This window comes from Podarcis liolepis, assembly GCF_965112155.1.
Source record: "Podarcis liolepis genome assembly, chromosome: 13".
Taxonomy (NCBI): Eukaryota; Metazoa; Chordata; class Lepidosauria; order Squamata; family Lacertidae; genus Podarcis; species Podarcis liolepis.
Window position 1 is genome coordinate 49121405 of NC_139573.1, and position 16272 is coordinate 49137676.

The window sequence follows — 16272 nt, forward strand, 5'->3', positions numbered from 1 at the left end:
TTTAAATTACGGTGCGAATTTTTAAAGCGATTATTCTTATTTTTTTGTAAACCGCTCTGACGCTTTCCCCTACAATCAAGCGGTATATAATTTTTATTAAATAAATAAACTAGTAGTATCGACTGGTTGCTTGAAAGTCTTTGGGACAAAATCCCAGCTGACAGAGGCAACTGGGTGACAGTTCTGTGGCAGAATAGATCCTTTGAATGCACACTACCATCCCACCCCTGGTAAAATGAAGATTGTTGCCAGTTCTTGAATTTAAAATTGTTGATGAGAGAATTTAAGGCAGAGCCGTGTGGTTTCTGATAGGTCCTGAAATGCAAAAATCTGTATTTTCACCACGTGTCTAACTTCAAAACACAACACAACACTATAGACTTGTGGGGGACATTATCCCTTCTTGCTTTGGGACAACTTACTTGAAAACAAACACAAAAACACCTAGTTCCCTCGCTGCCCCAAGTAGATTAGTTAGTGTAGTTGTGTCTTGAATGTTGATGGACTTTGGCTGGGGAAATCGGGTTTAAATATCTACTCAACAGGATGACCTTCACTCAGCCAAACCTCACAGAAATTGTTGTGCTCTCCCTGGGACATAAGTTCTGCTTGTTGCTCCCCTGAGTGAAGGAGGTATAAACATGTATAAATAGAAACCCTATATTCAATCCCTTGCAGCTTCTGTTAAAAGAGGATTTTAGGTGATTGGAGGCTCTGTGAGGCTCTGTAGAACAGCTGCCAGCCAAGGCAGAAATAGAACCACATATTCATAACTGATATTTTATTTGATACCAATTTGCTAAATCTGATAGCAAAAAAAAAAAAATGGCTTCAGTAGCATCCATTTTTGGTGGTTATCCAAAAAGTCTAGGAGACACTGAACCCCAAAAGTTTAATTAACACTATATTTGGAACTTGTGCAGAGGAGGGTGACCCATATGATAGCTCAGTTGGTACAGCACAAGACTCTTAATCTCAGGTTGTGGGTTCGAGCCCCATGTTGGGCAAAAATATTCCTGCATTGTAAGGAACTGGACTAGGTGATCCTTATGATCCCTTCCAACTCTACAATTCTTGGAATCTGTGAATCTATAAGGATTGGGAATCTAACTCTTATGAGAAACGGTTGAGGGAGTTGAGCATGTTTAGCCTGGTGAAGACTTAGAGATATGCTAGCCATCTTCAAATATTTGAAGAGTTGTCACATGAAAGATGAAGCAAGCTTGTTTGCCGCTGCTCCAGAACCATCTTAAATGAGATTCCAGCATTGCAAGGGGTTTGATAAAGGCACCACCCTACAGTTCCATTTGTATTCTCCCACTTAAGGGTTTATTATTATTAATGTGTCACATCTTAGTATATTTTTGGTCTTTGTGGAAGCTGCCCAGAGTGGCTGGGGAAACACAGCCAGATGGGCAGGGTACAAATAATAATTTATATTATATTATTATTTTCACATTTGGGGTTTTCCTGCCTGAAGGGTCTATTATTATCATTATTATCAGTGGGTTTTTTTAACCCAAGAAAATCACCATTTTATAGTTCAAATCAGGAAAAATAAATACAGTAAATGGACAAAAGTATAAAAATTCTCAAAATGTTTAGGGGTATGCGTCCCCCCAGGAAAAAGCACTGATTATTATTAATTAAATGTCCATATCGCCGTTCATCAGACTTGAAACCTCCCAACAGCATTGACAACCAAAGCACAGGCAACCAAGGTTTGCTCCCCCCCCACCGTCAGCGTGGTTCACGTGCGCTGCGCTTCCGGTTCCCGCCCTGAACCGCCAAGAGATGACTACAAGTCCCAAAGCTCATTGCGGCCGGGCGCCCAATCGCAGCCCGTCTTCGGCTTCTTTTGCGCAGGCGCGGCAGCCGGCGCGGCTGCCCTTCGCCAAGATGGCGGACGACAGTGATACAGCAGTGAGGCGGCCGTCGGGGGAGGAGGAGAACGACCAGCAGCACTGCAGCGACTGCGAGAATGAGGACGAGCACAACTGCAACCGAGGGTGAGCGGCTCTGAGCCGGTCCGGGTCGGGCCTCCACTCTCTGGTGTGAGGGGAGCCGCCCTGAGACGCAACCGGCGGAGGGGGGGGGGAGGCGGTCTGGTGGGAGGTGGAGAGAAGAGGCGGGAAATAAAGTCGGCCCTGCCCACGTTCCCTTTTTGCGGCGCTTGATTGGCTGAGGCGACTGGGCGGTTGCGTCCTGAGTGGTTGGTTGCTCTGCCAGTCCGTAAGGGGGACCCGCTGGTTCCTCGCCCGTTGCAGACCAGCGGCGTGACCGCGAAGGCGAAGCGTTTTCCGGGCCTGTTTCGTGTGAGGGATAAGGAGACCCGCCATAGGGAGGGGTCCGGGACCTAGATATTTGGAGGTTATAGGGTGGATGTGAAGGAAGTGGGCTGAAAAGCAGGAGCTTGAGGGAAAGTGTAGCCTGGGCGAAGGAGAGACTGGGACGGTTTTTATTGCATGCTTTTATTGTATAGCAAATGCATGTTATTCTGTAGCTCTAAGCATAAGGTTGTTTCCCCCCACCCCCCCCAAAATAAGCTGTCATTTCACACCACGAGTTCCTGTGTCTTTGAACTGCTGGGTGAGGGGCAGAAATACAAGAGTTGCATTTCCACACACACCTTGGCTGGAGATGCAACTTCTGAATTTCTGCCTCTCACAAAGCTGTTAAAAGAACCTTTGTTGGGGGCAGCTGGATAAACTTGCCCCCGGCCTTGGAGGGATAAACCAGCTAATGGGCACCGTCAGGGAGTGAAAGCGAAAATGGCAGCTGCAACCCAAACGAGAAGCCTCTGCTGCATTCTTTTTTTTTTTAAAGCATTTCTGCCTATGAATGTGCCTTTTTAAGTAGTGTAATCTAACCAATTAATGTGTAGCATTATTAGGGTATATATGAAGTACCAATGGGAAACTTAATTAGGACCAGCTGCTTCTACAGTATCTTCTTTTTTAGTTACTGTCATAAATCACCCTGCTGCTTTTATGGCAGGGCGATGCACTAAATGGTTTCTCAGTTGCTTTCAGGCCAACCTTACAGGATTCGCTCCTAGGATATATCAATCCAGTGCCTTTTTTGTTCAACAAGAATGAAAACAGGGACATGTTATGGACAAGCATTTCTTTGAATATGGCCATTCCTCCTCAAAGTCTTCACCCTTGCTGCTAAGCTTATTTTTAATCGTTGTACCTACATAGAGAACTATAGAACTTGGGCTCAAAGAGGCCAAGTAGTCATTAGCTGCACTAGCAGCCTCAGAACAAGAACATCTGCACACAAGAGGCTTGCTAGACCTTAGCAGAATGTGACTCAACCAGAGCAGGACTGACTAAAACAGTATTTGGGAAATGTACAACAGCTGAGGCGCACACCCGTTTCTGAATTCAAATAAGATGCACACTTTTGTACTTGTGACAATAAATGTTTGTTTTGGTGGTGTAAGAAAGAATAAGGATGGCCTGCATCAAGGAATCCCATCCCCTGTGTTCTTGCAGGAAGAGCTGTTCTGAGTATAACTCCTGGTGAAAGAAGGAAAGGCAGGCAACACTGAGCAGCCTCCCCTGTGTACAGATGTTATGGGCTCACAGGAACATCTGATTATGTAGTTTTATTTTTTTGATGACCCACTAACACTTCTCTCCCTGTAAATCATTGTGCCACAGTACATGGTTTGAGAATTACTAGCATGAGTAGTAATGCTCTTGCCATTAAGTAAGCCCCATTGGACTCAGTGGGGCTTTCTTCTGAATAGACGTGGATAGGATTCTGCTGTGAGGTGCCTGCAGAGGAGGCTCCCTAGTACAAACTTGACTTGTTGGCTTTTGGGAAAGGCAGAAAATTTCCTAGGTCACTGCTTGATCTAAAACTGGGATGGAAAGCATTTTAAATGTAGTTATCTGTTACAGGAGACTGATGATGATGATGTCTTCAAAAGTTAGTAGCTTCCACATACACTTATACAATTTCTGGCCGCAAAACGCAAAAGAGCTAAGGGGACTATTTTCATTTACCATAGGCCTGAGTTAGATCCAGAAATTGTCAAGAAAAAATAATCAGAGTGTTATAAGAGTACAGTGGTACCTCGGCTTACATACACTTCAGGTTACAGACTCCACTAACCCAGAAATATTACCTCGGGTTAAGAACTTTGCTTCAGGATGAAAACAGAAATTGTGCAGTGGCAGCAGGAGGCCCCATTAGCTAAAGTGGTGCTTCAGGTTAAGAACAGTTTCAGGTTAAGAACGGACCTCCAGAACAAATTAAGTACTTAACCCGAGGTACCACTGTACATACGGTCAAACCAGCCAGTGTCTTGCTGTGTACTACTAGTTTTCTTTGATACACTTGAGGAAAAAGGTTTGTTATGTATAGGGAAAAGCTGTTTTTGCACTCTATGACTTGAAACAGCTCTTCTATATCTAAATAACCCCTAAATATCATCTAAGGAGCTTGCATGTGCTCATTGTGAATGAGCCTCTTAACCACGGTTTGTTTTCAAGGCTGAATTGCCCCTGTATGTATGAAAGATGAGAGCCACTTAAAATTCAGGTGGTGGAAATGTAGCTATTGAATTAGATTAATCTGTTGAGCATGTATTTTCCTGTTCAGATGAACACTTACAGTACTCTTTTATATCTAATTAAATGATTTGTTCTTTCTTCCCTGCTTGGACAGGTAACAAAGCGGCTTGTGCATATTTTCCACTCCTTTGTTGCTAAGTTTGCTTAGAACTTGGGGGGCGGTACAACAACCCTGTTACACAAGTAGGTGGTTGACAGAGGGAGGAATAAATGCCTTTGAAGCAATAGTTGCAGCACTTGGCTCATCTTTGTAGAGGCTTCTTACCTGAAAAGTTGAGCTTTTTTGGGTTCTTTTATCTCTGCAATAGGTGTCACTGGTTTTTGGACGGACCTTCAGTCATTTAAAGTGTTTCTGTTTTTTGATGACTGAGCCAAAACTGTTTCCTCATTGTCACTATTATCAATCACATACATGGTACCTCTAGTTGCGTTCACCTCCAGTTACGTATCCTTCAGGATGCGTATGCAGCAAACCCGGAAGTAGTTTTCTGTGTTTAACCACATGCGCAGAAGCGCTCTACGTGCCGCATGCATGTGCAGAAGTGCTAAACCATGCGCAGAAGCGGCACCTCCAGTTGCAAATTCCTCAGGATGCGGCCTGACCTCCAGAACGGATCCCATTCGCAACCGGAGGTACCACTGTATAGCTTTATATCGTTCTGTAAAGTAGGCCTTTCAATTTCCCCTAAAGTAGGAGGGAGCTACTGACACACTCGGGACCAAATTGCGACACTCCCAAAGTGGTGTAATGGGAACCCCAAAAGTGGTCTTGGACTTGCTGGCAAGCTCCTTTGGGGGAAGGTAGCTTTGAGGCTTTGGCCTAAGTGCAGTGGCTGTGTTGATAATGGTTGGTGACTAGAGTCCTGCAGAGATCATCTGAAGTACTTGCATTAGGTGGTCATGAGCAGTAGGACTTAAAAGCTCTCCTTATTAAACCTTCCAGGTGTTAATGCTTCCAAATGTTACAAACATGGCTGGAGAAATCCTACAGATCTTATTATAACTCAACCCTCCGCTCTGATACCAAACTGGTTTTCTGGTTTAGCTGCTGCCACTGTGGGAATATGCATGTGAGACTATCCTGGCTTAATCAGTCTCAGTTGGCTTGCCTCTTGGTCCATATTCCATGTTCTGCTTTGATGTGGTGTAGCACCCATAATCCAGATCTACAAAGTAATGGCTTCCTTCAGCGTACTGTGGGAATCTGTGGAAGCTACTGAACTGTGAGTTTTGAGATAGTTATTATTTATTGGATTTATACACCACCCTATACCCGGAGATCTCAGGGCTGTTCACAAACAAAATCATAATATATAAAAAATTAAAAACAATAGCCTAGTAAAAAAACACCAAAAAAGAGCCACATTCTAAAAGGGTATTGGATGTCAATAAGATCAACCAAAGACCCACTTAAAAAGGAATGTTTTTGCCTGGTGCCTAAAGATGTATAATGAAGGCGCCAGGCGAACTTCCCTGGGGAGAGCATTCCACAGATGGGGAGCCACTGCAGAGAAGGCCCCGTTCTCGTGTTGCCACCCTCAGGACCTCTCAAGGAGCAGGCACACGAAGGAGGGCCTCAAGATGATCTCAGGAACCTGCTAGTTCATATGGGAAGAGGCAGTCCTTGAGGTATTGTGGTCCTGAGCCATTTAAGGCTTTATAGGTCAAAACCAGCACTTTGAATTGGGCCCAGAAAGCGATTTTTGTTCCTTACATGATAGGGTAAAAGTTAAGGAAGATTCTGGAAGTGTTTTGATAAAAACAATATTTCGCATGTGTATAGTTTTTTTTCTAGTTTTAATTGTATTAAAAGCACTTTTGGCTTGAAAGTGCTTTTGGCTTGAAAGTGCTTTTTAGATGTTAAGGTCACTTTCTTTTTAAAATCCTTACAGCAGCTCCTGTAAGGTAGGTTTTATTATTCCAATTTTGTAGAGGGGAATGGAAAGAGAGGGGCATGCCTAAGTCTTTGTGAATGCATCGGAAAGGGCACATTCGAACCAAGGACTTCAGTTGCTGATGTGGATTGTGATATCACAACACGGGCATGCACTTGGGGCTCTTAAAGCATTGCTTCCATGGCTCCCACTATCTTGTGACCCTGGCGTGGGGCCTGTGTGGATCTTCTTTGCCCTTCTGTTTCGGGTGTGTGTTGCTTGTTTGGTTTTGCTTCTTTCAGTAAGCTGGAACTATCCACTCTTGATGGAGGCACCTGGTTTGCTTTGCCCTCAACTAGTGGTGCACAATGCGACCTTGTGGCTTAGCTGTCTGGTGGAGGTGAGTTGGCTTGGGAAGGACCCTACTAAAGGTTTAGAGAAGAGCCTTCTAGCTTTATGGTTGTCTTGCCAGATCTGGGGCACAAGATACAGCACTGCAGCTGAAGAGTCTGTCTGTCTCTTTTCTCTTAATTCCACTTGGGGCAGGGAATTCCACTTCCCTGACCCCAGCAACTAAGCTGTGAAGGGAGGCTTCACGCTGCCTATCAGAGTTTGCCAGACACCATCTAAGGAGCCTGCATGTGCTCATTGTGAATGAGCCTCATCATTCTTAACCATCGTTTGTTTTTGAAGACTGAATTGACCCTGTATGTATGAAAGATGAGAGCCACTTAAAATTCAGGTGGTGGAAATATATCTATTAAATTAGATTAATCCGTTGAGCACGTATTTTCCTGTTCAGATGAACTCTTACAGTGCTTTGTCATGGAGTACTTTATTTGCCACTGAGAAACATAGTATTTTCACTGCTGTCTCAGTAGGATCATTGCTCCTGTACTAATAACCAGCGAGCATCACATTTTTGAGTGTGTGAGCCATTTGCAGTGCAGGAGATTTGTGAGATTCTCTGGCAACTGTGACATGAATGGCAATTGTGTGTAAAACTTTCATTGTGTGCAAAACTGCAGAATGTGATTAGTCTGTTCTAAAATAGCACAGTCTTTATGCTGCAGTCTGTTTCTCTCTTTGGTTCCACTGCAATGCATGACCACACTATGCCGAGATTCCTTAATATCTAGTCCAGACTTATCCCTCTGGTTACTGAAGATTACTTGCTTTAAGTATTAGCTGTAGATTTGCCAAGTAGGACTTAGAAGCACCTACATTTGACGTAGCATGGCTCAGCAGTCAGTGTGAAACACTGGAGCAGAGAAGTCTCGGTTGTGAAGCAGTGAGTGTTACATTGCAAGGATGTAGATTTTAGCTTAACATTAGAACTTCATAATCTGAAGAGCCAGTCATCAGGCAACAAGCAACCCAGAGAAGTTGTAGCATAATGGTTTTATAGTTGAAGCCATGCACATATCTTTCTAGGGTGCTTCAATCATGTCATTGATTGTTTTCCTGTTTTGGAGGAAGTTAGACTCAAAAAATGACTTTCAGTCTTTGTTCTATAGAATCCTGGAATTCCTTAGCAGCTTATGCATGATTAATAAAAGGAAATTTATGCTGCTTTAGGTTCCACGATGAAAGAAAGGCGGGATATAAATATACTCAATGAACAAAACAAAATAAACTTCCCTGAAAAACAGGTTGTGTGTCAGTGCGTCGTGCTATGTACTACCACAAAGATGAATTGGGGGGTAAAATTTCATACTGAGCAATAGCAAAGCCCAAGAGGCTCCACATAAAATATTCCTCCATCCCCAGAATCTTTTTCCAACAGACGGGTTCTGCAGCAGCTCCTTGGTGGCTTCCACTAGGATTTAAAGTTGTGGGAGAAGCTCTTATCTTGGACCTAAAGCGAGCTTTTGCTACTTGCTTGGGTTTGCCAGCCATTAACAAACAGCTTGCAGACTAGTAATAGAGAATGCTGTCTGGTTTGTGCACTTGGCTTGTGCAGGGCTGCAGTGAGGCTCAGTAGATTTTGCTGACACCCTGTGCTGACAGAGAGCACTCCCTTGGAAGACACCCCAGAATCATATGCAACACACAGAATTTCCATGGCAAGCATGCAAATTCATGTAGGGGGACATTTCGAACCAGTGTTCCATGGTGGCATATCAGATGTTCCTCCGTGGAAAGATATTTGTGGTGTGGGAGAGTGGGTGCATTGTGGGTACAGGGAACTTATTTTAATTTTTATACCTTCCTTTTTCCTGAAAACAAAGCCAATATATTATTTTAATCCACAATAACAAAACAGTGATGAAGAAGAGCGACAGATCGCGTGCTAGAAGATTACTTTGCAGCTTAGGCAAAAAAAGGAGATTGCAAAGAATGCTCCAGGTATATTGTCTTTTGTCTTTGCAGCAGCCACCATTGTGCTAAATTAGACAGGAGTTACGAGCTAAGAGTGTGCACATTGTTCTATGTGGATAGTCCATAACTGTGTTATAACTAGTCAGTGCTGGTGCAATATTGTCAGGGCTTCTCACACAAGCGGTCCCATAAAGTCTTGTTAAGGTGGAAAAATTGTGCCGAGGCAAAGTTGCAGAAGACCTGGTCGCCTCAGATAACTTGAGCAAATGAGTCACGTCACATACTGCAGCCAACCCTTCTTTCCCAATTCCTCACAAAACTGGAACACAGAGATATCCTCCTTCCCCCACACCACAAGAAGCTACAGATTGTGTGAAGCGCACACCTTTATTCCATGCAATTTAGTCTGTATAATTTGGGGTTCCAGCCTTGCAAGACGGAAGGAGTCAGAGCAGTGGTTTCTTTCTTCCCATACATCCACTCAGGGGCTAGCCTGAAAGAGTGAGTTTCCCCAAGGTATACTGGTCAAAAGAGACCAATCAGAAGCAAACTGTGACCTTGGCACCCGGCCCCAGCTCCCTTCAAGCCCTGCTCTTAGTCGTGTTTCATTTCTTCCTTAGTGGCTTAAGCCCAGCTGATGACAGTGGGGGGAAAAAGAAGAAAAAGAAACAGAAGCGGAAGAAGGAAAAGTCGGATCAAGTTGATTCAGCCCAAGATCAGACAGTAAAGGTAAAAAGAAAAAATATTTTGCAACAGGTTGGTCATGTTGAACCATCCTCACGTTCTCTTCCACTCCCTGAGCCTCCTATTCTCTATACTGTGTTCTTTTTTGGTTACCCATAAAGTTAAATTAGGAAAGGCTGGGGATCTATGCAGGGGAAGTTCTATGGGGACTGGTTGACCTACATTGTTGCATTTACATTTGTTCTGTTTTCAGTGTGGGTAGATGTGGAATGGTGGGGGTGGAGGGCAGTGTTGGCTTTGAATGTTCTGTGGTTTTAAGGGGTAGAAGGAGAATGTCCTCTCCAAAATTTTAAACTTTCAGGGAGGGGGGAAAGTAGGACGTGGTGGTCAGTTGACTCATTGTGCCTTTGGTCTCTGCAGGTGACCTTGCCAGCAGAAAGAATGCAGGAGATTCAAAAGGCCATTGAGCTGTTCTCCGTAGGACAAGGACCTGCCAAGACAATGGAAGAAGCCACCAAACGCAGCTATCAGTTCTGGGACACACAGCCAGTCCCCAAATTAGGTACATAATCTTCCCCTTTCCTCTTTTTCTTCTATCTGGCTGGCTTTAAATAGTCTCAAAACGTTGGGGAGATCTTTCCAGCCTGTTACTATGCCAATTAGGGCAATGGTTCAACAGTCACCTACATCTTGTGCATTCCCCAAACCTCAAGAAACTGTGCAAATTGTGTGAGCGTTCAAGCTGTGTGATGTTTCAGACCCAGAAATGGGATTGCAGGTAGGTTGGGGAATCAGAGAATGTGGGCCCTTGCATCAGTGCTGCAGATGGGATCTTACTAGTTCTCTTGGACAGAAGCATATGGGACCTGGAAGAATTGGGGGTCTGGAGGCTGGAGTTGCCCAGGAAACTGTGCTAACACATGTGGAGGGCTAGGAAGGTCCCTTCGGTAATTATTTGTCATGCATGGCAGCAATCCTCTCTTTCTCCCCCCATTCTCAGGAGAAGTAGTGAACACTCATGGACCTGTTGAACCAGACAAGGACAACATCCGCCAGGAGCCCTACACTTTGCCTCAGGGTTTTATGTGGGATGCTCTGGACTTGGGGGATCGAGGTGTGGTGAGTAGGGATGCAGCGGAACTAACCATCCTAGAAGGTTCACCTCTAAACCATCTCCACCAACCTACCCCATTGCTACAATAGCGTCCAGTTGTTCCATCTCAGGATTCTGACCACTTTTATTTTAAGGCTTTCCACAGCTTTGCTAGATGATCCATATTTCTCTTTTCCCTGTCCATTCCGTGTTTGGCTTTTCTTCTGGTGTCTTAATTTTGAGCATGCCGCTGTTCCTCTTTCTTTCTCTCCCTTTGCCCAAAGATTCCTCCTGAAAACCAGCTAGGTTTTTGTGCGGGTAAAGTTTGTCATAGGATTAATCTCATAGCTTTAAGCTTGGCTGGCTGGCTTGAGTCAACTGGATCTCTTCCTGCATCTCTGCATTGTTCTGCCTTGTCCACTTCTCTTCATTTTGCCCTTGTTTGTGCCATAGTTTTTCCGCGTGGCCCAAAACCTTTCCTGCTGATCATGTAGAGCCTACCAGCACTCTTAAGAGTCAATTTTTATTGACCCGTTTACCTTTTAAAGATGTTATTATTGATATAAACATTTACATATATCATTTAAAACATGCGCACAATTTCATAACACTTTGGTTTTTTGTAACATTGACCTGATCTTTTTATCTCTTAAAAACTGGCCCTCTGTTATTGTTTTGAGACTCAAGACTACACTCGTACATCAACAATGGTTTGATGTTACGTGGATGAGTTGTAGCAAGCCTGAGCAAACCATTGGGCTTTGCAGTCTCCCCTCTCCTGCCACTATGCAGCCAGGGAAAGGACTTGTACCCAGAGATGGGTTTTGCTTTCCAAGAAGGTTAGCAACTTCCTGTCATATGAGTCGGGAATCCTGGCTGAAAACAAACTGGCTAGTTAAACAAGCCGATTACATAACCCTTGTCTTGAAGTTGGATTGTTGTGAAACTTTGCAGGGGTTTGGTTTCGCTGTCAACAAGTTACAGCTTGTTGTGTCACACAGACCAAGAATCGTAGCTTAAAACAAAATCTCTTCAGATATCACCCCCCCCAGCTGCTAAATCACAGTTGATTATTGTGTGTGAACGCAGCCTTTTTGTCCCAGTCTCATTTTTAAAAAAATGTTTGGTACATTGCAGCCAAGACACACCTGTGCCAGTAAACTCTTAAACTACTTCATTGTGTAGCAATTTTTGTTGTGTCAGTACCTCATAGGGTAGCTGTTAGGGAGATCCTTAAGATTCTTCTGCTGGTAGGCGATTGTGAAGATGTGGACTACAAGTAGAAGTTGATGTCGGGTCTTCCCCAGTCTATGGCTGAAGCTATTTTAGTGTGCTGCTAGCTTCCCCTGCAGTGGCTCTCTAATAATTCTCGCCACAAGTGTCCTTCTGGATAACTCTGTTCTCTTAAGAGGCAGCTTTGCTTCCTTAAGCAGATTATGCTTTTCTCTCTTGGTTTCTTCAGCTCAAAGAGCTGTACACTCTCCTGAACGAGAACTACGTGGAAGATGATGACAACATGTTCCGGTTTGATTATTCACCAGAGTTCCTCCTGTGGTGAGTTAAGGGTCCGTCTGAATTTCTCTGTGGTGGTCTCCATCTGTAAAAAATTAATACATAAAAATCAAAACTAACTCCTTATGCTGAAAAAACTAAAACATTGACCCAAGGTCTTGACTTGCCCAACATGGGTCACTGCTACCCCATATGTAAATCCCCCTTTTCCAAGGGTCAGGGGGCACCTGCTAGCTCAATTGGCCAGAGCGTGGTTCTGATAACGCCAAGGTTGTGGGTTCGATCCCCATATGGGCCACCTTCATATTCCTGCATTGCAAGGCGTTTGATGATGAGCCTCAGGGTCCCTTTCCAGCTCTATGATTCTATGCCTGCTTCTGTTCTGATAGTTTCAGTTGGAAACAATAGAAACAACGAACATATGTAATGTGGGTAAATATGTGTGGGATAAGCTGGAGCTCACGGAGTCAATCGTCGTCAGCCACTGAGTCAAAATAGTGATAGATAAAGAGAGTTTCTCTCCACAGGGCACACCGCCATACCAAGACAATTCTGCAGCCTGTGCAATTTATATAAATTAAGCATGCTTGGGCCATTTGTTCTACTGTGCTGGCATGCAGTCTGCCATTTCCTGGCCACTAGGAGCCTTGTTTTCTTCTTCCCCAGCTACCCCAGTTCTGAAATTTTACTGGGCATATATACTGCCAAGCCTATCCATAAAGCCATGAAGCGTGCAGCTGGAAACTTTGACTTTTTTCATTGTGTGACAATCTGCCTTTGCAGTCGTACCTCGGAAGTCGAATGGAATCCATTCTGGAAGTCCGTTTGACTTCCAAAACGTTCAAAAACTAAAGCGCGGCTTATGTTTGTCTGCAGGAAGCTCCTGCAGCCAATCGGAAGCCCTGTCAGATGTTCAGCTTCCAAAAATAGTTTGCAGACTGGAACAGTCACTTCTGGGCTTGCGGCATTCAGGAGCCAAAACGTTCAGGAACTAAGCTGTTCGAAAACCAGGGCATGACTGTATACCACGGTAGAGGGTACCTGTGACCCTCGAGATGTTGCTGGACTCTTAATACCCATCATAGAATTATAGAGTTGCAGAGTTGGAAAGGACCACGAGAGTCATCTAGTCCAATGCAGGAAACATTTGCCCACCATAGGGCTTGAACCCACAAACTGAGATAAATCTTCCGACCGAGCTGTATCTGACCATTGGCGACGCTGGTGGGAATGATGGGAGTTGGAGTCCCACCGCATCTCAAGGGCCACAGTTTCCCCATCACCTGCTTCATACTGCCATGCTAAATGTATCTGCCATTTCAGTATTACCTGCCTGGACTGCAAGGCCTCTTGAAGAGGTTTTCCCTGGGCTTATTACTTGGCAAAGCGCCCTGCGCTTCAGTAGCGATCTCATATGGGCTTTTGGATCCAGATGTCTTTGACGAGACCCCGTGTTTCTTTCAGGGCTTTGCGTCCTCCAGGCTGGCTGCCCCAGTGGCACTGTGGTGTGAGAGTCATTTCCAGCAAGAAGCTGGTTGGCTTCATCAGCGCTATCCCGGCTGCTATACACATATATGACACGTAAGTCAAGCCACACACTTCTATCTCTTGACTTTGGATGCCCTTTGTGGATTAAAGAAAAGGTTTCAATTTGAGCTGGAGCCATTTTTCACTGTTTCTGCTCCGTAACCTTTCAGATGTGCAGAGGACCTTTGGGCATGTGCAGAGTGCTTTCTTAATTTTGTCATAAAAGCCGCATGGAACAGGTCAACCAGGCTTGAACCCCAACACCTCTCATGTTACAAGTTACATAGCGGCTGGGATCTTCTGCGGCTCTGCAGGCCTTTATAATAACCGGATGTGGGCGAGGTAGAATACTGACTGAATAGTATTGCCTGAAAACAGCCCAGTAAATTGGTGTATGCACAAAGAAACAGTGTGCGGGGTGGCGAATAACTCAGGGCAGTGTAGCGTAGAGAGCTTAAAGTCTTTCCCCCCCCCCCCCAAAAATTGTATTAGTTTTCACAATATTATAGACAAACAAACACACAAGACAAACAAACATAAATCATAGCCTTATTGAAAATTACACTTATTAACTTTGTTAAGTGACTTCCTCGCTACCCCTTGGTTGAATTTCATTGCATGATCCTTTTAATGGTTTTCCAAATCCCAATTCTTATGAAATTTAACTTAAGCATTAACATCCTTAAATCTTCATCTTATGGAATTAAACATATTAATTCATCACTTAACATAAATTTAATCCTAAGCCAATTAAGTATCTGCAAGCTATTTTCAGTTAATTTAACTTAACAAATTTGACTAGATAATCATTAAATTTATTCCACTCTTCCTGATATTCCTCCTCTTTCTGGTCGTGGACTCTTCCAGTTAGGTTGGCTAGCTCCGAAAAATCCATCATCTTCATCTGCCATTCTTCTATTGTTGGTAATTCTTGGGTTTTCCGCTTTTTAGCTAACAAAATACGAGCAGCAGTTGTGGCATACAAAAATAATTTAACATCTTTCTAGCTTAGAGACTTAATAAATCCAGGGCGGTCTTTCCTTTTTTTTAAGAATAATTTTTTATTAACCGACCAATCACATCAAATCAAACCAGATTACATAAATTCCAAATTACACAGCCGAATTTTAAATTTTTGTTGGGGGTACCCATATTTCAAGTTCCGAAGGGGATCCAATCAACTTCTTGCTTCTTACTGCTGTTTTAATGTCCACAAATCTAACCTTATGATGTTCACAGTACTATCCAGCCCTTTCTTACTGTTTTTCCACATCTCTTGTTATTTTCATATATTTTTCCTTTCTCTTTGTGACCTCTGATAGTCTCCGCAAGCTGGTTAGAACAGTTTGTAATCCTGCGTGGATATTATTATTTTTTATCCAGTAGACTTATCCAGACGTTTTCCATATAACATCACTTCCATACATCAAAACAGTCTTAGCGTCATTAATCTTCACCAATCTGCCTCCTTTCTCAAAACCTCTGAGGAGATTCACCAGGAATGCAGTCTGAAAGCAAGTCCATTCTTCCTCCCGGCTATAAATCCTTTGGCAAGATGGCGACTCCGAATTAATTGCTGCGCCATTCCCAAAAGCTCTTAGTGCTTCTCGGTCTCCATAAAGCATACTTTTGGTTAAAGTTTATCTCCACACAGACCTTAATCATCCTGCTTGGGTCAGTTCAACCGACGGTTCTAATGAGGAGGGGTTCTTGTAAATCACATAGAAGGAAAGTAAAAAAGGTCCGCCCCCCCCATTCAGCCCTGTTGTCAACATACCCCGCCTTTGGTGTATCTTCATCGTAAAATATTCCTGCTTCTCCAGCCCGTCGTCTTCTTTCGCAGAAGTCACTTAAATTAGCAGACTTCACTCCCCTTCTTCACTTGAAATATGTGCATTTGCTTCTTTTGTAATTATTCCAAATTGCTGCAACTAGTGCGCGATCAGAGACAGCGTCCAGGAGAGCCGAGGTCCACACGGGGGCATTCTGCCTAGGGCCCTCACCCCCTTCTTTCGAATTAGGGGGTGATTTATGGGCACAACAGGCAAGGGCAGTGTTCCCCATTTCCTTGGGGCAACAAGGGAGGCTGCCTACTCCCATAACAGCCTCTTAATAACCCCGTGTGGGTCGGAGAGATGGTATTGTCGGCCATCTTCCAATGCGCCCCCTAGTGGCCCCCCCCAGGAGGGTCTTTCCTGCTCTCCTTCAGATCGCTTTTCAAAATGTGACAGAGAAACTGTTCTTCAGAGTTGTTGTCTTTCTTTTCCGCTGAAGGGAAAAGAAGATGGTAGAAATAAACTTCCTCTGTGTGCACAAGAAACTGCGTTCCAAGCGGGTGGCCCCTGTGCTGATCCGGGAGATCACCCGACGGGTCCACCTGGAGGGGATTTTCCAGGCTGTTTACACTGCCGGTGTGGTACTGCCAAAGCCTGTTGGTACCTGTAGGTGAGTGTCATTTCGTTTCATTTATTGGATTTATATACAGTACCGCCCTATACCCAGAGGTCTCAGGGCGGTTCACAAAAAAAATCACAGTATGGGATGTTGATTAGGTCGAGCAAAGGCCTGGTTAAAAAGGAACGTTTTTGTCTGGCGCCTAGAGGTCTAAATAATGAAGGTGCCAGGCGAACTTCCCTGGGGAGAGCATTTCACAGACAGGGAGCCACTGCAGAGA

General features: G+C 44.2%; 1 protein-coding gene across 1 annotated transcript in view; it reads left to right on the forward strand.

Moving 5' to 3' along the window:
• Positions 1–1794: 1794 nt before the first annotated feature.
• The window catches only part of NMT1 (N-myristoyltransferase 1), a gene marked incomplete at its 5' end in the record, with an annotated part of 30595 nt that continues 16117 nt past the window's right edge, over positions 1795–16272 (forward strand). Inside the window, 7 exons of the mRNA XM_083471572.1 lie at positions 1795–2009; positions 9403–9511; positions 9887–10028; positions 10467–10585; positions 12022–12113; positions 13536–13652; positions 15873–16043. Of these exons, the coding sequence (XP_083327698.1) occupies positions 1795–2009; positions 9403–9511; positions 9887–10028; positions 10467–10585; positions 12022–12113; positions 13536–13652; positions 15873–16043 (965 nt within the window). The remainder of the gene's footprint in view (positions 2010–9402; positions 9512–9886; positions 10029–10466; positions 10586–12021; positions 12114–13535; positions 13653–15872; positions 16044–16272) is intronic.